Below are 24,746 nucleotides of genomic sequence, written 5' to 3'. Positions count from 1 at the left end.
ATAAATCAGGTCCATACAGTATAGTTCTTATTTGAATTTTACATTAAATGCACACGCAGTAAATGCGCTGTCACCTTGACATATATGGAGCTATCTGCAAACTGAGATAAGACAACATCAGGGTTTTTCAGATCCAAACTAGCCATTCCTATCTCTCCACTGGCGAGTCCTCTTCCTTCTACTATGGCTACAATGACGGAGGCTGCAGACTGAGCGGATAATGCAGATGATGTTGTCACTAGAGTACAGAGATTAGTATTAAATATAACAATAGGACTAAACTGGTGATTCAAGAACAATGTTAGGTCAGCAAACCCGTTAACATGCCATATACCATACAGCTTCTGTCTTATGTACTTTCCCAAGTAGCTACATGGTTTAGGATTGGCCTAAAGCAATCCTGTGCTTTGCTAATGCAAAGCAAATAAGCTAATGCTCATTAACGTCAACAGCACACACAAACTTTTAATTCGTTCTTCCATTCAGATAATAGAAGCATCAGAATTCACCCTAATAAACTTTGAATCTCCTAAGTTGTATCTTGCACAGGGCTATGGACTGCTAACTGATCTGAAACATCTTGAATGGAGCAGCAGGGTAATGAAGGATTGATGAGTATAGGTTGTTGGAGGAAGAAGATTATAGTATACTTGTTGCTTCCAGATTGCCAGATTTGATTTAAAGCGAAATTGTCAGCTTTTTGGTATCTCTGGTAATATGATAAAGGGGGTTTTCATTTGTTTCTGTTCTGACAGGAAGGAAAGATTTTCCCTAGGTTGAAAGGTTAATATTGCATGCTTTTTTTTACAAATGTTTCTGTTTACAGTTTTGGAAAGTATATATTTACATAGGAACCATCAGATTTTTAAACACAAACATAGGTTATGCTTTCTGTTTAGAAATTCAGACAAGCAGTTAATAACTGTCCAGGATCAGTCACGGTGACTGCAGGGTTTCTCCAAGTGATTGCAAATGCTTTTGTATGGATTGGCTTGTGTTTGGAAGTAGTGCATTTTCTTTTAACCTGTAGTATCGAATTATGTCTGTATTATATTCATTGAAACAGTTGGAGCAATTACCTGCTCTTAGACTCCGCCATGTAGCATCTAAAAACATGCATGGCAATGCAACTGGAAGCAAACAGCTCAAAAGAAAACCAAAAAAACATTTTGGTTCTCAGCAGTCAGCTAGCTGATAGCAGGTTGCTAGCAGTACTGCTTGTAAATGTCGCTGATCTGAATGTAACCTAATAATCCTGCACTATGATAATGACTGTTTATAGTGAATAATATGTATAATGAAAACACAGTAATTTTCAGTAACTTTTCATTAAAAAAAAATTTATTTTACAGTTGTACGGGCTCCTTTCCTCCTACCTCTCCTAGACTTAGTCTGAATTCACTGCATCTCACATTGTGAGCTTTGCAAAAGATATATTAGAAGCTGCAGCAAGTCATTTAGTGTCCACCTTATTTCCTAGTTGACATATGTCTAGTAAAATCTAGTCCAGTGTTTCTCAAGCTTTTTAACACAGGGGAACCTATTTGAAACAATTTTCAGGTGCTCAGGGAACCCCTTCTGTATTTACTATATCTACAGATCACAGTTCATTAGTGTGGTGATCAGTGGGAAAAATTCCTCTTACATTGCTGGCCAGTGGGAAGAATGTCTCCCTTACAGATAGCCAAAAAGATCATTAAAGTGACCTGAGAGGCACAAACTGCTCATTGCTCAAGGAACCCCCAGCTACCTCTGGGGCTCCATGCAAACCCTGGTTGAGAAACGCTGCTCTAACCCTTTCAACCCCAGCTTTACTGTTTTGCCTATTTTGTGCATCAGTTTAGGATTTTTCATGTAGGCTCAGCATCACATGTGGGTAGTCATGCAGTCTGCCTGATAAAGCCCACTCATCTAGACTGCCAGACTGCCACACTTATCAAGCCATTTTGATATTTGCAAACATCATCCCACTGCTTGCATCAAGACTGAGAGCTCTTAAAAGGAGTACTGAGAAAGGGAGCTGTGATCTTTATTTTACTACCTGCATTGTATAAAGAAGCACAGAGACCTGGGTTAAAAAATATGAAATAAAAACAGAAAGGTTTCATTAAAAAATGTTTGCATGCTAATAAGAGGCAAGGAGGAACTAGGAAAAGCAAATTATAAGCAGAATATAATTTAGCTTTAAATATCTTTGCATGCCTAGAATTAATAATGACTAATAAGTAAATTTTACCATGTGGTTCATACAATTATAATGTTCTCAGTCATTGTTTCTGATCATTCAGTAGTAGCTAAAATATTTTACATTGTAGATAATCTCAGCTGGTTACCTGAAACCTTATTTCAGGCACAGATTTTCTCTTTCAATGGAACCGTTCATCATTGCAATAACATGAGCTCAGTGTGATTCATCTATGACAATCAGCTCAGTGAAGAATTATATTAAAATTAGCAATGTAAGAAGATAAAAAGGAAGCTAATTATAGAAAATTCAGGCACTGGAAACCCATAAACTCTTTTTTTTTTTACCCAGTGTGATAACACAAAGTACCTGAATAGCCAGTAACAGGCGTCTGGATTTTAGACTTAGTGAAGTATCCTCCTGTTGTCCATCGTGAAGAGCTGGAACCTTTCCTGGAAGAACTTGAAACACAGCTTTTGTCTGCAGAATAGAATTCTATGAATAGAAATATGGGGAAAACATTATTTAAATTAAAGGTTGACTCTTTATTCTAGTCTATCTACATGCCAACACTGCTAATATTTCTGATCTGCACCCTAGACACTGATAATGACCCATCATTCATGCTCTGTAGCTTAATTCTAGTAATATCTGCTCATCCCTGTGATGTTCTCCTGGACAGTTACCTTATAATATTTAGGTATTCCCTATAGCAGGACTACAAGGGTGACCCCTTATCTCTGTGATGGTCCCTAAATACAATAGTGACGTTATCTGTACATTGATAACTTGGAAAGTAGTGTTGACCCATCGCTGGTAAATTCTTGATATCTGGTGTCCTCTAATTTCTGTGTTGTTCTCTAAAGCTGGGTATTGATGATGACCCTTAATTTTTGTTTCGTTCCCTATAGCTGGAACCCAGTGAAGACCCCTTATCTCCAGAGCTGGATTCCAGGGATGACCTTTGCACTTTGTTGTCACATACCGGTGATGACCCCTTATTTATAGGATGAACACCACTGATAATATTTCATTTGTATTGCTGGACACAACTGATGACCCTTCATCTTTATAACTTGACCACTGATGGTCCCGTATCACTGTAGATGGTCCCTTCATTGCCATAGCAGACCAGTGTTGACCTTTCATTTCTATACCTGAACACCACCGATGGCCTCTAATCTCTATAACTGAACACCACCGATGGCCCCTCAACTCTATAACTGAACACCATTAATGGCCCCATCTGGCCTATCATGGTGACCCCAAAGCTATACAGCTGGGCATCATGGTGACCCCATATCTCTAGAGTTGAACATCAAGGTGACCCCATATCCCTATAGCTGAAAATCATTGTGACCCCTCATCCATATTGGTAGATGTCAGGATCACCCCATATATTTTTTCGGGATATCAAAACTCTATATCCCTAAATCCAGACATTACTGATATTCTTTGTCTATACAGGAAAGCATTATGGTGACCCCAAATTTTTTTTGGCTGGACATTATGGCGACCCTATTTCTCTATAGTGGGACATCATGGTGACCCCATATCTCTGTAGCTGCACATCATGGTGACCCCATATCCCTATAACTGGATTTAATGGTGAACTTATATCTCTATAGCTGGACATCATGGTGACCCCATATCTGTATAGTTGGGCATCATAGTGACCCCATATCTCTGTAGCTGGACATCATGGTAACCCCATTTCTCTAGCTGAACATCATGGTGACCCCATATCTCTATAACTGGATATCATGGTGACCCCATATCTCTATAGCTGGACATCATGGTGACCTCAAATCTCTATAGCTGGATATCATGGTGACCCCATATCTCAGTTGTATGGCTAGACCGTTATCATGGTGACCCCAACGTTTTTCTCACCCCTGTTCTGCTCTTCACTGTTGCTGGCCCCTGAGCTGTGCGTACTGAGATGCGCAGGGGCGGGGCCAGTGATGAAGGCGGGGCTTTGGCCTTTGGGAGTCTCCAGGGGAGATGGAGCCCGCAGTTGCCCAGACGGAGGTGGTGATTCCCGGCCAGAATAACAAGAAGAACCCGAACTGCTCGGTCCCGCCCACCTGCTGTACAGGACACCCGCTCTGGGGTGTGGCGTGCAAGAGACACCCGCTCTGGGGTGTAGACCAGGGGGCGGAGTATCACAGACACCCATCATGTGTTGTGGCTGAACAAACACACCCGATATGGGGCTCGTTGGCTTGGGGTAAGAACCCGAGAATCCCGCTCTAGGACTTGGGGTAACACCCGATGTCGGGTGTGAAGCGGCCAAATACCCAGCCCTGAAATGTTGGACTTCAGATAGCGGGTGTGGGGAGCCAAAAACGCCCCCTGTAGGGCGTGGAGTTCTCGGGAAGCCCGCTGAGGAATAGGGGCGGATGGAAACACCCGGGAAGTCTGCTGTGCGGTGAGAGGGACCCGGGAGCCCGGCCATGGCCGGCAAGTGATGACGTCACTTGGAGATGGCGGGAGTTCTGTCAGCTGTGTGAGGTGAAAGCTTCACAGCAATATATTCATCAAAACCCAATTAAAAGACATCGATTTATAAATAAATATATCATAAATCAGTCACACACTTCATATATCATTGTTTTAAGTATATAGTGGCATTTTTTTAAATCCCATAAAATCAATGTAAATATATATAAAAACATCCCCAATGATATTGTAATGGCATCAACAATTTACATTTATTACAATAAAATACAGATTTTGATTGTTTTTTAATATTTGCTCCATCTTCTGTGGCATTTATGTCTACATTCACTTTAATGGTGGCTGCATGTCATTTCTAATGGCCAGTTTTCTAATGGTGACAACACAAATACATTGATGTGTTGAAATGGTTCCCTTTAGGAAGCCCACGTCAATGCAGAAACACAAATGAAAGACGAGGACAGAGTGTTGTCACCTTATAACAGGAAGTGCCTGAACAACCTTCCATGGCAACGGAAGGTTTTAGGTCTTGGAGTCGGACAAACAGGGCCCCAGCTGGCAGAATGGCGGGGAGTGTCAGGCTGGAATGCTTTGCCTTTGGGGCCCTCGCTTTATTGTTGAGCAGGGTTCAAATTGATAAAATGGTGAGGTGTGTGGAGAGCTTTGTGCATATGGGGGCCCCATTTTATTTGCTCGGGCCCTAATTGGCCTAAAATTGACCCTGTTTGACAAAGGGTAGATCCGTATACCAGGTCTTCTGCACCCGCAACACAAACCATTCACTAAGAAACAGAATTGCCACAGTCTCCGACATTGCCGGGTGACATGGATAACATCACCCTGCCTTCAAAAAACGGCTAGGACAGCGCCTGTCAACCAGGGTTCCTCCAGAGGTTGCTGGGGGTTCCTTGAGCAGTTTGGATCTCTTGGGTCAGTTTAAGTGACGCCAATGATCTTTTTGGTTATCTGTAAGGGCGACATTCTTCCCAATGGCCAGCAATGTAAGGGAAATTTTTCCCACTGACCACCACTAATATACTATGAGCTGTGGATATTGTAATTATAGGACGGGTTCCCTAAAGACCTGAAAGGTCCCCCATGTTAAAAAGGTTGAGAAACCCTGAGCTAGGAGATCACGAGAATGCAATGGGATTCCCGAACTTTTCCCCTTCCTGTTATTCTGGCAATGCAAACATTTTGGAGATCCCGACCTTTTTTGTGCAGATGACTATTGTCATTAGGAAGAATCGTGAAGGCAAATACATATACAATGTAAACCCAACAGGCGTTTTAATGCTAGGTACACACGTGCAATAATTGTTGTTAGAAAACCAATGACCAAAGACGATTATTTTGAACCATGGTATAGTGCACCATTCTGTACATGCTGTAATGATAAGATCCTTGAGATATAATCCATCAATAATGTACACACACTAGATCCTGTTGTTTGAACGATGAAGGAAATGACGTGCACCAGAGAAAGTGTACCGCAAAACAATCCTTGATCACTACACGACTGTACACACAATAGATAGCGAACAATCAACCAAATGGATGCGGCAGGACGGTCGTTCGTTTCCAGCGGCAATCCTCGTTTATCGCCGTCATTGGTCTGCCGCTGCGCACTTTTCTTTAGTGATTATCGAACAAACGGTTGTTATTGTTCGTTTCCAACGACAATTATTGCACGTATGTACGTAGCTTAACTTTCTCATTCAAACATAAAAAAAACTAACAAACACAAAAAAAAAGTATGAGTGTACATACATTATATTATTTACTCCAAACTTTCCAGAACCAACATTTATATTGGCTGGCTAACATTTATTGACCAATATTGCATCCTCATTCTCCTGTCTTTCATTTATAAGTGCCGCTAGACCTCATCCCTTACATGATGGAGAAATACAAATGGAAAAAGAAGTGGGACCTTCAATGTCAAAAATAAATACATTCTTGATACTTTAGGACATGAGGTTTGATTGTTAGTTTTGTTTCTCTTTTTATATTTCAGAGAACACAAAGCGGTTGTTTCCTATATATCTGTGTGTATGTATATATATATATATATATATATATATATATATTTATTTATATACTGACACACTCACATATATATATATATATATATATTTATTTACAATGTATCATTTATAAATGTATTTCCGAGATGATTTTTTTTTTTTATAACAAATAGCAATTGCCATCATATGCATATTACACACCCTTCCTTAGGAAGAGATTTTCTAGACGTGTCAAGGTGATTACGACTATAGTACAGATTTATTTGATTGATATACTGTAGGATTACAATTTATAGCTTTGGATGGCTATCTTAGAATTAATGGATTTTATGTATATGAACATTTTTTAACATGAATGGAATAAAATGTTTTTTCAAAGTATCAAAAATGTATTTAATTTGACCGCTGAAGCTTTATGCATGCTTGTGAAATGTAAAGTCGTTCATTGCTAACATTCAAGGCTGAATCGCATTTATGTTTATTGAGCATGGCTTAGCCTCCTTTGGCACTGCAAGTGTCGCCTGACCCCAGCTTGCCCCTTATAGGATGGGAATGGTGTCATCATTGGGGGTCACGTATGGGGAAGGTTTGGCCTCTACAAATAAAGATTAAAGCACGAACAGGAAAAAGTCTTATTTTTTCAATAAATGAAACACTCTGTATTACTTTTTGCCGTCTTTATTGCACTCTGTTATAGTTTAGTCGTAACACCGGAGTCAGAATGCTGACACCAAGATCAACAGTTCAATTATTTATTAAAAACAAAACAATTAAATTATAAGCTATACAAGAAATGTAATTGTTCCTCACCATGTTCCCTTAAATGCATGTATACCCACAATGTTATGTTTTTGTCTAAGTAGGGAAAGGTTGAACACCCTATTAGAATATTTTATATATCTCATATCATAGCGTAATATAAGTAATAAAGTACAATTTGTAAGGAAACCAATTAACCTACCAGTATGTTTTTGGCATGTGGAAGGAATCTAGGGTGGGCAGAGGAAACACACGGGTAGAGCTAACAGACTCCATGTAGATTGGGACTGTGGTGTGAAATCGCACCAGCACCAAAATGTAACCAGATTTTCGCACAGCTGCAGTGCAAATCTTTAAGCAACATCTGTGCAGTGATCTGCCACAGCCATATAAACAAATAGGTATCCAACATCTCCTGTTGTAATCATGACTGATTTTGTGGCTGAATTCAAATCTGAAACTCAAGTACTGCAAGGTGGCACTGCCAGCCACTGAGCCACCTTTACCCCTTTAGTGAGATTTCCTTTCACTTCCTGTCCCGGAGACACTAAAGAAAGAAGTGAGAGAAAACCCAAAAACACACACACATAGGTTAACTGGCTTCCCCTCAAAAATTGTCCTTAGACCACATTAATGACCTTGGTAGGGACATTGGATTGTGAGTCGATTTTAGGGACAGTTAGTGACATGATTATGTACTTTGTAAAGTCCTACGTAATATGTCAGCGCTATATAAATACTAGCCAATATTAATAAAATCCAGTGACATTTGTCACAAGTAAACATTGAATACTTTCTCCTAATCCAATGACATCAGGAAGTTGGCATTTCCATCACTTTCTGTAACAATGGTCACCAGGACCAATAAATGCGTGAATTACTCCAGTGGAGACATAAATAAACAAAGAAGGTTCCAACCTTTCTCTACTTTATCCAAAAATAAAAAAAATGAGACTATATTATATTCATTTGTACAGGTACAAGAGGACAATGTTGGATGATATCTTTTAGATGAAAAAGCCTCCAGTTTTCTTTAATATTGATCTGCTAATTTGTTGTCAGGAAATCATTAGCAGGTCATTGTTTTTCTAAAAGACGCAGAGAGCCATGATAGGAATCTGGGAACGATGCTGTGCAATGTAACTAATCACCGGGCCCTGTCACACGAAGCATTGACCATGCCACGAAGATACATTGTGACAGTGATAATGCCAGAAAAACATGTTCAACCAAGGGTGACTAAATTGTCACATACAGTACTAGAAGCACCCATCTGTCCTCATGCAGCCGTGCAGTGCTGTGACCAACATTAATTAGATTGAACAGGGGATTCTAATCTGTATTCAGAAACCCAGGAACTCCAACAATACCTAGCAATCATGATTCCGGATGAATTTAAAGATTATGAAGTCGCTGTTTAACCAATTGGATTTAGTTTATGAGATGAGGAGCAATGCTGGCAGGCCGCACTGTGGTGCTAGTATGTATGAGATGACAATGGCGATCACCTATACCCAGCACCTCAATAAAAATACTAAATGGATCAATAGACAACTGGACAGAAGTTAGACACATCTGCCTCGTGGGTGTAGGTGACAGCGAACTGGCAGGAACATTAGCAGCTGATGGATTTAAGGCTCCTTGTAGACTTTAGCTTCCTAGATCAAGCTGGACATTAATTCTACGCAGGACTTCTTCAGGCATACAAAACACTGGATTCACCGGCTTGATGCCGTCCTCTCCCAGCAGTGACAGTCCAGCGATTCCAAATAACGTATGAAATGGATCCACCTGCAAGAAATTACCCGTTAATGATTTCAGTATTGTTCCAGACTGAGCTATAGATTTGTACTGCTTCCAATGTCTGAAAACAGGTGCAAGTTTCCCCTGATAACAGCCCCTGTGGTGCAGTTGTTAGGTCTACGCTTGCTGACTGTCCCCCGGATGTATAATCAAGGCAGCTTGTAATACATTTAAAAGGAGAAGAGTGTCAATTCGCACCTTGGTGTTTATTAAGGGGTAGAATGTACTATTTCTATAGAAAGCTAGTAATATGTAGGAAGAAAATTTTAACATGTACCTGCAGCATGCAGCAAACTGAAAAGAGAAGGAAACGTAACACCAATAACAGCATCTCCAATAAACTGCCCAGGATGAGTTACGTTGTCTAATTTTCACCAGTTGTACGGCATTAATATTTTATTATTATGTGTAAATATTTAACAACTGTGAAATATGGAAGCAATGATCAGAGAAATGTGGCAACAGCGAGCTGTGCTGTGGAAGGCAATACTTGAGGAGATATTCCAAGTCTGTGTCACGTTAAAGAGACCCTGTCACCACACTTTTCATTTCAAAAATCCTACCATAATATATTTGCATCTTTTTTACTTTTTACTTGTACTTGTTACTCTATATTATTCCCATTTTCTTTCACTCTTTCACTAATGACATACATAAGGAGCTGGGCCAGCAGAGAGAGTATTTCAAGACTACCAAAAGTTCAAAGGCAAAGTGCAAATCAATAGATTTTTTTTTTATGGAAAGGTTCAAAATCTGCAAGTATTTAAAATACTAATTGTATCCATACTCTAATATGCAATTTTTACTAAAGTAAGATTTTACTAAAGGAAGATGACACTACACTAAATTTTACTTAACTGAAGGACAAAGGTTTTTAAAATTTGTGTTTTTCTACTGCCCACAGGAGGATTGGATATTGGCAAACAAAACCATGCCATTAAATCTGGCAATTGAGAAGCACGATGGCAAATCAGCCAAAAGAATTATGTCGGTGTACCACATCAAACTAGGTCCATCCCAAGCAGAATTAGTGCAGCAGAATTAGCCAAGGAGAATTAGTGGAATACTACTATCTCAGTCCTGCAATGTAGAATGCATTAATCAAGGTGTGCAGATGGAGCTCATGGGGCCACCAGCACTTCCACTGGTGAATCCCTGTACCTGCATATATACCTGTTCAGTTTTTTGTCAGACCTGGAGGACCACATTTGTGAGTGAAGAGATTATTCCCACCCGGGTCCAGGCGCTGCTATATTAGTAAATTTGCCAACCAATGCCAAACCTATGCCTGAAATGTACATGGCTGACATAAAGCTCTACCTAAGGCTGGAGCTGATCTACTTCATATGCTGGGACAAGACTTATATAATTGCTCCCTGATGGTGGATGTACATCAGGGGTGGCAAACTCAAAGAACTACATAGAGGGCCAAAATGAAAAACTGAAAATGAAATTTTTCCTTCTCATTAGATATAAACCATTTTAATATGGAAACATTGAGGTTTTGCTTCACGTTCAATCTGGAACAAGCTTATAATAGAAAAAGAGGAATAAACTTTTTTTTTTAAAGAAAAAATCCTATGCCTCTTTCTCTATTTGTAGCCTTCTGACTTAACTTTCAATAATAACCTTTTTGCACAGGCTAACAATAATAATAATATTCTTTTATGAAAATCCAACCATTCAAGTCCATGCCTTGGAGTAGCAAGGAAAAGTACAGCTGAAGGGGAGTGCTGGAAATGCCAGACGTGGCCAGTGCCGATAAATCTTATGAGTGGCCCGCCGCTGGAACTCCCTCTTCATTGAAACGGCACCGCTACTGAAACTCATGGCATTATTTCCGTCTATAAAACAGTCCAATGCGGGGCAATTGTAGAAGCAGCGCTATTTTAATGCAGCGGCAGGCCAGCTGCAGTTCATATTTATTCCTTTGGGGAGCAAAAAAAAAAAAAAAAAAAAGACATTTGGGTCAGATTTGGCCCCTGGGCGAGAGTTTGACACCCCTGATGTACATCAACAACGTGGCATTGTATGACTGAATCTGAATTGGGTGACCTTTTAGCAGGGTGGTCTAATGCTGCAGAGACAGGCACATTTTCTGAAGCTCTGAAAACGCAAATGCTCTAGCAGTGATGTAGAGAAAAAGTTTTAATAGTAGAAAAACAGATTTGGAGAGTTAGAAAGTGCCAGAAAAATTAAATATGTATTTTACACAGCAGAGCAGAAGAGAAGATGTCTGTCCCTCTAGGAAACTGAAAAAAAAAAACGAGTAGTGATAGTCAGAAGGTGTTTTTGGACAAGCTCCAATCCCCCTGCAGGCGGCAGCAAGACCTGAAATTTAAAGATTTCCAGTGTTCTCCAATGGACAGTCAAACATGAAAATTAGGTCTGCTTCTATCCATAGACTGAAGAAATAATTTTGCATTTCTACAAGCCATATATTGTCAGATAGTTGGCACCCATTCAGTTAAAAAAAATTGAATTGCAACAAGTTAGAACTTTTAAAATATGCTGGTGAAATGTTGCCTAAATCGGGGCTATGTTTGCTAAATCTGTTCTCCCCCCTAATTTTTGTATGGGTCCCCTTGTTCTTCCTATGTGGGGGAAAGTAGAATAGCAGGTTGTAACTTTCATATAATAATATTTATTGTTTTGTAAGCACTTCAAGTTGGTTTTTATTACGTTTAAATATTATTATTAATGTTTTTAGTCATTTGTACATGGTCAACTTTACCAATTGGATGATTTCAGTAAAAACTCTCTTTTCCCCTTACAGTTGAAACTGTTTGCTTACTGGATATTTTTTTATGATCAGTTTTATTCATTGGATTTACCCTCCCCTGCGGTAAACCCAAGTGTGTTTCGGGGTAAAAAAAAAAAAGCTGGAAGCAGTAACCCCGAGTCACACTCGGGGCAACTAAAACAATGGAAAACAATGATAAGCATTACGTTACCTGGTCCGCCGGCGTCCTTCTTCGCAAACCATGGCCTCTCACATCCTCCAGCCGGCGTCCTTTGCATCTGAGTCACCCGGGAGTTTGCAGTGATGTTGGTACGTGCGGCCGTTGCGTTTGTATTGCATTCAATATAAAATAACTGTATTGAATGCAGTACATTGGATTTAAATGTCTAAAAGCAGTACATTGTCTTTCATGAAAACAAATTATTTTTCTTTTAAATTTATTATTTTGAGTTCCAAACTTTAATATACTCATACTATAAAATAAGTTTTCATGAAAAACAATGTACTGCCCAGGAGGTTAAACACCAAATTTAGTACATAACTAGACAAAAAAAAAAAGATATCACAGCATTGGTTTTCTTGGTCTTGCATTGCTGGAGTGCTAGAGATACAAGTCACAATTACCACATTATTCCCCACCTTGGGCTGTCTTGATGCGGTGCTCATGCATGGAACAAGGAATCATTTTCACCAGGTCCTATAGACATTTCATGAGCAAAATCAGTTTAGGACCATTAGACATTTTCCTAATAAATACACAGCTCAATAAAAGAATTGTTCAACCTCCTTGCAGGTAATAAAATGCGCACCTTCTACTCTTTGCTTACCATATCACCGGGCCTATCTGCAAATCCTCCCGTCTCTTCATCCTGACAGGCTAAAATAAACACGCGTAGCTTCTCTCGATCAATCCAATGAAGTCTTCCAATTATCCTCAGGGAGGCTAAGACCCACCAGGAATAGCATACATCCGGCAGCTGAAATACATGTCAAATTGTTCTGTTATAAGTAAAGGAATGGTTTCACGATTCAAGCACTTCTGAGAACAAGTCAATGTAATAATAAGCAGTAATTAAAGAGAAAAAAAAGAGCAATGTTTCTGCTGATACAGCTTTTTTTTAGCAGCACTTGCAAATTAAAAGAATGATTTCTTGCCAGAACAACCCATCACGGGCAGTTCATTTTAGCAATCGAACGTTCACATGTCTAAATATATTGAGGTTTCCTTTCGCAGCAGAATGCCACCTGGACGCCATCCATCTGTTCTTCACGTGTTAGTGGTCGCAGAGCTTTATGAAAACACACAATATATGTTTTGGATGTTCCCTGAATTTTTTAAAGGAAAGGTCATGCACGGGCTCAGGAACAATTTGAGCTCATAGGGAGAAGATGTGCAAAGGCAACTGCAATGTGCTTGGATCTCAACTCTGCCCAAAAAGCAAAAAAATAAAAATAAACTATGAGTGCTGAATTAAATAAATTACTGTGTAGCCCCAGCACTAATTTGATTTGTAGTCAAATGGGCTATGTACTAATAACCTTCATTTTCATCGCCTACCTCCACCTACTTGTTTCAGAATCTGTAAGCATCTAAACAAAACTATGCAGTTTACCAGGTTAATACATTTTCCAGCAGATCATTTAATCTTTCTTTGAGTGATCATAAATCAATTTTTTTTCTAAACTCAACGGACCAAGGGGAAGTGTACGGGTATGTAATACGGTGTAAAGATTCCAGTCATAGACTACCTGAGGTGTTTGTTGATGTTACCATTCTTCCTGTTCTAATTGGGGGCTCGGCACTGGATAAAGAGTGGGTTGCATTGAAAAATGTTCAATGATTTTAAAGGTCATCAGCACATATACTGAAAGTGTAAGGATAATGTGGGTTGTAGGTTATCTGTTAGTAAAATTTTATGTAATATTAGTTGATTGTTTTTATAGTTGATTGTTGTGACATTACACACCATCTTAATGTGTGTAAAACGTATAAAAAAAAAGAAAAGAAAAAAAAGAAAAGGTTAATAAAAATGTATATGCACAATGTATTTGCTAAGTTGTACTTGCTGATTAGACAATGGTTAAAGATTTAAATATTTAATACATTAAATTTGTTGGTAATATGGTGTATTGAAAGGTGTAAATTATAAAATGAATGTGTCTGGAAGTCTCTAGTAGTCTTAAGAACACTTTATTACAGAACTGTATATAAAGAACTGATACTAAAGAAAATCCCAGTATAGATTGGCATAGTTACCCTTATTAAGGTACCCCCCCCCCTCCCCATTTCCCTTTGTGTTCATATTGTAAATCCTTGTTCTAACTAATGGCTGTAAAGTGGTGCTGTTATCGACTCTGATCCATGACTCGACTCTGAAGGGAGATGACGGAGAAGTTCGATGACGATGACGGAGAAGTTTATTCAACAGCCACCCACTAACCACCCAAATAAAGCTCCGCAGTGGCAGAAGCTGATAGACTGCCAGTCACCTGGAAGCCACACAGGAACCACCAATGAAGTGTATAGGAGCTGCAAGCAAGAACAAGGCCTTAGAATATCAATTCTGCTGGCCATGCTCAAAAAGAAGACCCATTCATGCACTACCAATATGCAAGAAATTGTTTTCAATATCCACCTTCTCTGGTCGCCCGTTGAGACCTCCGGATGGCAGCTGACGTTCACAGAGCCACCAGCCCAGTAAGTCGGCATTGATTTGATGTAATTGGTTGGTGATGGCCAGGAATCCTGTACAACAATAGATCTACAATTACAAACACAAAGTTTTAGCATAAAAGAATAGTGACCATACATACAGACAGAAACACAAATATCAAGGTAAACAGATACGTTAGTTTAGGTAAGTTAGGTAAACAGATAAGTAGTATCATAAATGTCAAGGGTGTACATCTTGCAGGGACTCCAACCTCAAATTTCTTTTAGGGTGCAACTTCATATGAATGACAATAGTTTTAAAAAAAGATTTTCAGCAAATAAAAAACTCCAAACTACGAAACCTGTGTAGGCAAGACTAAGGCAGCATACACGCACTCTATTATTGCCGTAAAATGACTGAAAGAAGAATAAAGGAGCACTGTACATACAGAGCCATTCTATTCTTTAGAAAAGGAAGGGGGAAGAACGAGCAAGCAGCACTTTCCTTTACTTCCATTATGGTCCTTCAGGGATCTGTCAGGCTAGATCCATGAATGAGGTCGGACTACTCTCCACACATGTCAGATTCCGTCCCGAGATGAGCCCGACCATTCATATCAGGCGAGAATCATCTGACGTGTGTACATAGCTCTTAACTAACAAAATTAAAAAAGGAGCTTTCAGTTCTTGTAACTGCAAAGAAATATATCAAATGAAGGCAAAAAAAAGTAATTTGAAATTTTTGGATAACCTATTAGTAACACACACATAATTCAACATATATTTGATGTTTTCTAAATCAACATTGATGACTTTTTAGAGCTAGGTTATTTTATTCATTTTTTTCCATAGGAACTCATTAAAAGGTCAGCTTCAGACACAATTCATATTCAAAAACGTACAGATGCAGCGTCATCTCAATAATGAACGGCCAAGTGTAGACAAGACAGTGACCAGACACTAGTGCACAGGTCTATAATACCTGCAGTGCTGATATCAGGGTGGGGTGGAAGTAAAGAATTGTCCTATTCAGAACAACTGAAAGTCATTGTTAGATGAAGAAAACCAGCATGTAATTACTATACAGAAAATAATATGCAGGAAATCCTAGACAGATGATACGAACTGTAAACTGGATAAAGTTACAATGCCTTTTTTTTGGTCGGTGTCTGGTACCCTCCCTGTCTGTGTGACACAAAAATGTTTTTACTAGTGGAGAGCACAGGTATACACCTCATCATTATCCATTCAAGGGTTGGATGGGGGGTGAGACTGAGCAGCTTTGTTTAATTTGTGTGTCACCTTCTGGTACTTACAAGCCTAGATTGTGCTTAGATCACAAGGCCAGTTGCCCAAACTTCAAAAGTTTTGGCAGATAATACATCTTACATATTTCATTAGATTGTGAGCCCCTTTGAGGGACAGATAGTGACATAACTATGGACTTTGTACAGTGCTGCGTAATATGTTGGTGCTATATAAATACTTTGTAATAATATGTCAAATACATGCTTGTTCTTTTGCTTTAAGTTTCATTTACTATAAAAGAAGATATAAATAAGATATTTGATGAAACAAATATCACCAAGAAAAATCCAAAGCATCTCACCTGTCCAGCATGGGACTCAGAGCCGGGCCTGCAGCCAAATCCCGCATCAAAGTTCATACATGACAAAACAAAGTCTATTGCCTTCTCTATATTCACAGCATCCAGCTTTCCCTGCAGGTACACAGACAAGTCTGACATTTAGGTGCTGAGCAACAACTGCTTTACTTAAGATGACATTTTAGGCAGAAACAGTTATCTGCTACAGATTTCCAGGCATTTGATCATCACGGTGTTACAAAACATTCTGGTTCATCACAGAACCTTTATTATTTTCTTAAACATTGATATACAGGAATTCAAGGGCAACAGGGTTACTTTATTCCTAGTTACTTCCAGGACTTAAGCATTGTACAGATCTTAGTCAGATCAGGAAAGAATGTGAAAATCTAGCGCCAGTACAATGAGGTAAACGAATCGGCCATGCCGGATATGACTAATGTGAACAAGGGCTATTGTCATACTAGAGGGGACAACGCAGCATGGGGGCTTCCCGCTTGTTCTCTCCCCTCCATAGAACAGAGATCAGTTGTAAAATTAAAACCATTGCTTCCAGAAACAATTATTGTGATATGATGGCCTCTGTCTACAGGATCCGTTCCACTACAAATATTTTGTAGCCTTTGTGGATCCGTTTTTACCCACTTCTATCTACTTCGTCTAATCTGAGATTGTAAGCTCTTCGGGGCAGGGTCCTCTCCTCCTCCTGTCTGTAGCTGTTTGTCATTTGCAACCCCTATTTAATGTACAGCACTGCGTAATGTTTTAGCGCTATATAAATCCTGTTTAATATTAATGATAATAATAAACTTCAATAATTCATGCAGCTCCTGGCAACAGTTGTAAAATATGTGCCAATCTGTGATCTACAAACAATAACAGCTGCTGGGACTGAAATGATACAGCACAGTGTTTAATGTTATGTTTGTAACACTTAGAGGTTGCTTCACAAAGCAGTGAATCTGTTATTCACGGAGATATTCCCTGTTGGAGAAACAAATACTGCTATCAAAACACATTGATCTGAAAGATTTTCCACCGGGGCCATTTATAAATCAGTGATTTCAACATTCACTGAAACATTCTTTGGAATTTGCCAGGTCTATGTTTCAATAGCAACAATTGATTCTCCACCAGGGAATGTTTCAGTGAATGCCAGATACACTATTTATAAATAGACACCAGAGATCCATTAACAAGTAACAGTTTTCCCAGCTATGTGGTCTACTGTTGTCAGTATCAAGAAGCCTGTCCTTAAAGTGGAACTAAACCCACAATACTCAACAGTCCCCATCCCTTTGCAGGCCCCCGCCATCTTCTTCTTTCCTCACTCCCTCTAGACGATTTTCAGCCATCCTGATAGGTCATGCTGTGCATGGGAGTTCATTCATTCCCAGAATGTGCAGGGGAAGCCAAGATTGCTGATCAACTTGGCAACCAAAGCTGAAGCTTCAAATGTAGCCAACTTTATTATGGAGAATTAGTGCTGTCAGTGTTTGTCGAGTTTATTGCTAAATGTTTGCCCTGAACATCTTTGAGTACTCAGATAAATGGATAAAATGAGAAATAAAATGTCACCATTTGTCTTCAAACTTAACATTTACAGGGAATTTTATAACAGAGAATAGTGACCTCTAGTGGCTTCAAACTATATTTACATCCAGAACTGAGAATGTGTACATTTAGGTTCTGGTACATTTAACTGCCCTAATGCATTGGGAGCAAGGCCCTAATGGAAGCCATTGTTTCTATATGCTATAATAAACACAGTTAAGGAACCTAAAACCACTGTAGACAAATATTTCTACATACCACCCCCTGTATCTGTAGTATACACCAACTGTTCTGCCTACAGAGATATAGGCATAAAAAACACAATATGCATTGTTTATTCTGCCAGACCTAATATAAAATAAATCCCATATTTTAGGAGTGATCATGAAAATACCAATTCTATCAAAAAAAGGTAAAGCTGTTTTATACAACCCAAGCAGATTCTTTTCCAGCTGCAGAGATTTGTGTGATTAGCAGAGTGCGCCACCTGCTGGAAAATGCAGGCGGTGTACCTGAGCAAAAGAATATGCTGTGTTTTTTCCCCAGACATTATACATTAGATATATATTACAGTCATCTAATCCCTTCCTGACACTTTACCTGAGCAATATTTTACTGTCAGCTTGTCATTATATGACAAAGTACCTGTGCAATATACTACAACTTGCTTGTCCATTCCTGAAATTATCCTTGAGTTGCTTTGTCCTTTCCTAACACTGTAAAAAATACTACAGTCTGCTTTTCCTTTCCTATCACTGTCTTCGTGCAATATACAGCAATCTGCTTGTCCTTTCCTGACACTCTACCTCTATAACAATATTATAAAAGTGTGTTTGTCTTCTACAGGAATTCTGGCTTTGCTGAGATATTCAGTTCCAAAATAGCTAGAGAATTACATATAGGGGTGTATTTATAAATTATTCCCGTCAATTCGCCTAATTTCTCGCATAATTTTTGTTCATACATATTATCATTTTCTTATTGACAGCTGTGCACTTTGACAATTGTCCACTAGGTGGCAGAACGAGTCATTGTTTTATTACGGTAGAAACTGACAGGAGGCGTGAAATACACTTGTCAGCGAATTTTAAATGAATTGACAGGAGAACAATTGATAGATAAAGCCCTTGTTCTAGTACCTTTACAATTTAATATAATGAGTGGAATCATTATTTAGCATCAAGCTTCAACCTACCAGCAGTGCAAGTGTTGCTACAGCACAGAAAGAGAAACGAGTGTCTATTTCTCCTGAAAGATAAAAGCAGAGATTAATTAGTAGGTAGTTATTGTTTGTAGATCAAATCATTTATTGGCAATTAAAATAACTCACAGTACTGATAATTCTAATAAGTCTAAATGGGTCTATTTATAAAACAGGGAGTTGAGTGTTGTTGATGTACTGTAGAAGAAATACTCCCCCTCTATTGTGTGTTACTTCCCCAACCTCCTAGATTGTAAGCTCTTCGGGGCAGGGTTCTCTCCTCCTTCTGTGTTACTGTCTGTATCTGCCTGTCATTTGCAACCCCTATTTAATGTACAGCGCTGTGTAGTATGTTGGTGCTATATAAAACCTGTAAAAAAAAAATGTGTTACTGTCAAGATCAAAGGCTGAAAAGAAAAAAGAAAATAGCTATGGAAAAAGAAAACTAATGCAACCACCACCCCTAAGACCAGTAAGCCATATATATATATATATATATATATAAATGAGCAGCACTGAAAACAAACAATTAGTGGTAAGCAAGTCTGTCCTATCGCTTGCACCATCTTTCACTTTGGTCATTTGCCTATAATATTTAAAGCCAAAACGTTTTTTTTTTTTTAGTAGGATTAAATGTGTTTTTTTTTTTGTTTTTTTTTTATTGGGGGGGTGTCAATCAATATCTAATTTTTCTGAAGTTTCAGGCGCCACTATTTTTGTCCATCTTTTTTCTTCTTCTGGCTATGTCATCTGCGCTTGTGTGAGATCAGAATTCTTTTTAGGAAGAAGCCCTTTCTGTGATTTGGAAGGCTTTAAGGACAGAAGGGCTTCACCCTAAAAAAAAATAACTTTCACCTTATTAATTGGTTGTCTACCCCAGTGTTCTCCCCAGACCCTTATAGGGGGGGAACAAACCAGCACTTTTTACTAAGCACCCGGCTGTTTTTGGGTGGTTACTGGAGTCACAATACATGGCTTGCCACCCACTACAGCTTCTTCCCACCAAAAAAATGTCTGGGTTGAACACTGCTACCCTTGTATGTAAAGTAAAGATTTTGGTGATAAAAATAAACTTACTTTAAACAAGTGTCCCTAATTCCCCTCTATTCCGATTCTTGTTGAAACGAAAGGGTTTACCTTCACTTTCATTCCTATAATAATGGTGATCGGGATAAATAGGGAGAGTGATTTCTTTCTAACGAGGCACACAGACAGTAATGAATACCTGACCGGGGTCCTGGCCTCTGACCACTAAGTAGTTCTGTTTATTTTTTTATGAAGATCTACAACAAAATCAATTATTTACCCCATTTATCTCCAGAAAATGATCCGTCTTCCTTCTGTAGACTCTGCACGTACTCAACTATCTTCTCTGTGTTCACTTCAGAAAGACTGTCAAACAGAGTGAGGATCTGCAGGAAAAGAATATGTATAATGCATGTTAATCTGTATTAGGTTCTATATTGAGAAAGAAGCATTAAAGTAAATGTAACCTCTAATTGGATGAGCTTGACAATGTGCTGTGCATCATACACAAGCATCATTTTGTTTTATTTCATTAAAAACACAGTTTCCATTTTTGACTACAACTCAATGCTGATCTCCCCATTGGCTGGTGGTTGTTAGGGCTGGTAAACAGCAAACGCCTACCAGTAAAGAAGGATTAAAAGTCCTTTCCTCAGACAAATATGGAGGCTGCCATTGCTGAAATTATTTCATTCTGACATTGGTTATTCTGTAAATATTTGTATCTTCTGTTGTTAGTACTATAAGTTTCTGACACATAGAAAAAAACCATTAATGTCGCCGTTTTCTAAAGCCGAGTAGTCTCCGACAGCCAAGTAAGAAGCATTTCTGCAAAAGGTGCAGCAACAGGAGAGCTCTTACTTTTCTCATAAATGGTTTATGGATATAAGCGCACATACACTACTAATGACCTCCTCACTCATAACCTTGTCACATGCATGAGTGCAAGACTTTTCTAGAGCTGCCCCGATTCTCTGGATTGGTCTTCTTCGTCCTATTCAGCTTGCTCCTACTATAAAAGAGCCCTCAAAACCCATCTTTTCAACCTCACCTACCGGTCTTCTTCTGTCTCTTAATAGCCTCACTACTTCCCCCCACCTCCTAGATTGTAAGCTGGGTCCTCTCCTAATCTTGTGTCACTGTCTGTATCCGTCTGTCATTTGCAACCTCTTTTTAATGTACAGAGCTGCGTAATATGTTGGTGCTATATAAATCCTGTTTATTAATAATAATACTATTACACAGACAGGACATTCATATATTTGTTGATCATCACGTTACCTGCACAGCACTAAGTGTATACAGTAGATGAGGATCGTGCCCAATGCTGGCGCTGAACCCGCCACACTCATGCTGGCAGGACTTGATAAACTCCAGGATTTCTTCTTTGTTCATACGATGAAGCTCACCCATCAGATCCATCACAGTAAGGCCCCAGTAGACACCACTCATCCGCAGGTACTCCGACATGCAATACTCCTGCCAAAGCAAAAACACAACTTATAAGAATTTAACAGGAATAACAACATATCATACTTTTTCCCTAGAATATCTTTCAATTGTGATAGCAGTGTGCAGCTGGAAAAATAGGTTTCCTGTTTTTATTGTAGTCCATCCTCTGTTCCCATGGTTCATTGAAGCTCTTTTATTCAGTTACATAGGCACAATACAGTGCAGGCCACCAGGGATAATACAGGGATAAGTAACTTCTGATCCAGAGATTTGATGTTCTCCCCAGCCCCTTCTAGCTGGGCGCATTACCCGCAACTTTTCTGTAACCACCTGCCTGTTTTTGATTGGGTACTGAAAAGTTGGCTCACAAATGGGACATATTAAGGGGGAGATCATTAGAAAGCTGGAAAAAGTATAGGAGGGCAGTAAAAAAGCAGAGAGAATAATGGGGTTTACTACATACCTATAGCAACAACAACTGGGAACACAAAGTTTGTCATGTGTTACTCCACACACCCAGCTCCTTGAGAGAACACTGGGATCTTTTCAACCACACAGTGCCTGCTAAATCCCATTTAAAATAGGTATGGCCCTGACTATTCCTATGGGTAACCCCTATATAATGAAAGCTATTATGTATACAGCTACACATAGGAAGCCTGTGCAATGGGCCAGTGTTTACTTGTTTTTCTTGTACAAATTAAAACGAATCAGAATGAACCAAATCCAATGCCTAATCTATATAAAAAAATGGGTAGTGTATGGTCATCTTTAGAAGCTGCAACAAGTCAGGTAGACCCAACAATTTTTTCCAGCTGGAGAATATTTGGCATTATCTGGCACTTTCTACCCCATTCTGCCAGATTCAGTTCTTTCAATCACAGCATCACATAAGGGCTTTGTCACAACTTCCTATTCTCCACCAGCCATGATCTGCCTGCATAGATTTTTAATACCTTGACCAGTATGTGTATATGAGAGATACTAATCAGGGAAGGCAAAATATAAGCAGAAAATCAGCTTTAACTGTGCTGCAATGCAGGATCCCATTGTGTTGAAGTCCATGAAAACTAGTTACCATTATAAAAGTTGTAAAGGCCCCTAAAATGAGAATACGAGTCGGTCAGGAGAAGGTCAACTACAAATATGAAGGAACTTTAATGATTTCAGATCTCCTCAACTGATCTGATATGCAAGAAAAGTGCAATGGAAAGATGAGTTTGCCCACTGACACTGGCAAACTATGGTGATTTCTATTACTGCCCTCCTGGAAAAAAATGTTATCTCTATACAAGTTTGCTTTAATCAAAGGGCCACGAATGAAAGAGGAGGTGAAATTGCTAAATGCGTATCTCAAATCATTGACTGATTATCAGAATCAGACTGCCATTGGCACTGATTACTGAGGGGTATTGGCATTTTCAGAAAATAATTAGCAATGGCAGCCAACAGCAAAGCTGCATAGTAACAGTGGCCGGCAACGGCAGCCAACACCAACAGAGGCCAGAAATTAATATTATTACTAGCTGATTACCCGGCGTTGCCCGGGAATTTATTTATTGCAATCTTATATTATACGGGAAAAGGATTCAAATGAAACTATAGTGATTTTCTTGTCTAGGTGTTGTTTCATTTTTTTGTCTTTGATTTCACTCTGCCAATTGCCATAGGTTTTCTCGAAGGCATTATTACAAGCTAGAAATTTGTAAGAGTCCAAAAAAAAATATGTAAAAATATAAGCAAAAGGCACACTGTCACTGAGCAATACATACACACATACATACATGCATGCAAATATACCTCTGACATACACCACAGAGCTGTACAAAGATCAGCAGTGCACTCACATGAGTCTGAGTCATATGTCTAGCAAGTTTGGTTTAAATGTATCCATGTGTTTCCTAGTGATGACATACATACACACATACATTCAAATATAGCTCTGACATATAGCACAGCGCTGTACAAAGATGACTGGTGCACTCACATGAGTCTCAGTCATATGTATGGCAAGTTTGGTTGAAATGTCTCCTTGCGTTTTCAAGTGATGGTGGAACATACACACATACATCCCATTTTATATTTATAGATTTAATATTAACAGGATTTATATAGCACCAACATGTTATGCAGCGCTGTACATTAAATAGGGGTTGTAAATGACAGACAGCTGCAGACAGTGAGGCAGAAGAGAGGAGTCTGCCCCAAAGAACTTACAATCTAGGAGGTGGGGAAAGTAGCACACAATTGAAGGGGATATGGAATGGTGGGAAGAAGTCATGGTTATATAGACAGAAGACGGGTAGGCGAATTTGAAAAAATGGGTTTTGAGTGCTCTTTTAAGTGAGAAGAAAGTAGGAGCAAGGCGAAAAGGATGAGGAAGACTATTCCAGAGAGATGGGGCAGCTCCAGAAAAGTCTCAGTGCCGTGCATGTGAGGAGGTTATGAGTGAGGAAGTCATTAGTAGCTAATTGGAGGAGTGAAGAGAGCGGCTAGAGGAATATTTTTCTATCAGGTCAGAAATGTAAGTGCGACAAGAGGTGTGGGGAGATTTGAAGGCAAAACACAGGAGCTTGTGTTTGATTCTAAGGTGAAACGGAAGCCAAAGCAATGGCAGCTGAAATATTTCTCCTATTACACGTCTCCTTTTGAGGTTTCCATTTGAGAAGCTTACATTCGCAGCTATCACCCAGAAACTTTACCTGCAATGTATTTTGGTGTAAGACTGACACCGTCAACAATAAACAAAACATGACAAAAGTTTTATTTTATGTGTCTGACGTTAGGGAACAGTACAGGAAATACTCACATAATCATCTTTTTTAGCGCTATATGACTCAATGTACTCTGCATGTTTATCCAGGAAAAGTGTTTTTGGTGCATCAGGCTTTAACACAACGTCCTTCAGCGGAGTTCCCTTTAATAAAATAAGATAGCATTATAGGAATATTCGTGTCTCCTACAAAAACTAAACACTCCATCACACAGAGAGGAAGGGGCAACAGCAGGAGAAATAATAGTGTGATGGGAGAACAATGATAAGGCAAGGCAAAGGGTCTGGTTATCTCTATGGGAAGAGACACAGCTAGCACTGGAGAAATGGTATGGGGGGGGAGGGGGGTTATTGCAGGGGAGGCAATATTAGGGCAGGGTGATGAGAGGAAAGGAAAGGGGCCAACAGGAGGGAAGGCAGAGGGTAAAAGGAGAAGTATTTACAACAGAGGGTGGCAGGTGGGGAGGCAGGGGGTGATAGGAGGGTAGGAAAATTGGACAGAGG

At 39.3% G+C, this 24,746-nt stretch overlaps 2 protein-coding genes across 2 annotated transcripts in view; both read right to left on the bottom strand.

Moving 5' to 3' along the window:
• MSH4 (mutS homolog 4) overlaps positions 1-4,855 on the bottom strand; it is a 38,019-nt gene extending 33,164 nt beyond the window's left edge. Inside the window, exons 1-3 of the mRNA XM_072419494.1 lie at positions 4,079-4,855; positions 2,555-2,680; positions 75-238 (exon numbers count right to left, since the gene is read on the bottom strand). Of these exons, the coding sequence (XP_072275595.1) occupies positions 75-238; positions 2,555-2,680; positions 4,079-4,643 (855 nt within the window). The 5' untranslated portion in view covers positions 4,644-4,855. The remainder of the gene's footprint in view (positions 1-74; positions 239-2,554; positions 2,681-4,078) is intronic.
• Positions 4,856-7,334: 2,479 nt separating this feature from the next.
• RABGGTB (Rab geranylgeranyltransferase subunit beta) overlaps positions 7,335-24,746 on the bottom strand; it is an 18,230-nt gene continuing 818 nt past the window's right edge. The window contains exons 2-9 of the mRNA XM_072419493.1: positions 24,279-24,386; positions 21,299-21,496; positions 20,298-20,403; positions 18,986-19,038; positions 16,240-16,350; positions 14,614-14,739; positions 12,805-12,954; positions 7,335-9,222 (exon numbers count right to left, since the gene is read on the bottom strand). Coding sequence (XP_072275594.1) covers positions 9,082-9,222; positions 12,805-12,954; positions 14,614-14,739; positions 16,240-16,350; positions 18,986-19,038; positions 20,298-20,403; positions 21,299-21,496; positions 24,279-24,386 — 993 coding nt within the window. The 3' untranslated portion in view covers positions 7,335-9,081. The remainder of the gene's footprint in view (positions 9,223-12,804; positions 12,955-14,613; positions 14,740-16,239; positions 16,351-18,985; positions 19,039-20,297; positions 20,404-21,298; positions 21,497-24,278; positions 24,387-24,746) is intronic.

This window comes from Pyxicephalus adspersus, chromosome 8 (genome assembly GCF_032062135.1).
Source record: "Pyxicephalus adspersus chromosome 8, UCB_Pads_2.0, whole genome shotgun sequence".
NCBI classification, from domain to species: domain Eukaryota; kingdom Metazoa; phylum Chordata; class Amphibia; order Anura; family Pyxicephalidae; genus Pyxicephalus; species Pyxicephalus adspersus.
Note: the sequence above shows the minus strand (reverse complement) of the source record. Positions and strands in the feature narration are given on the sequence as shown.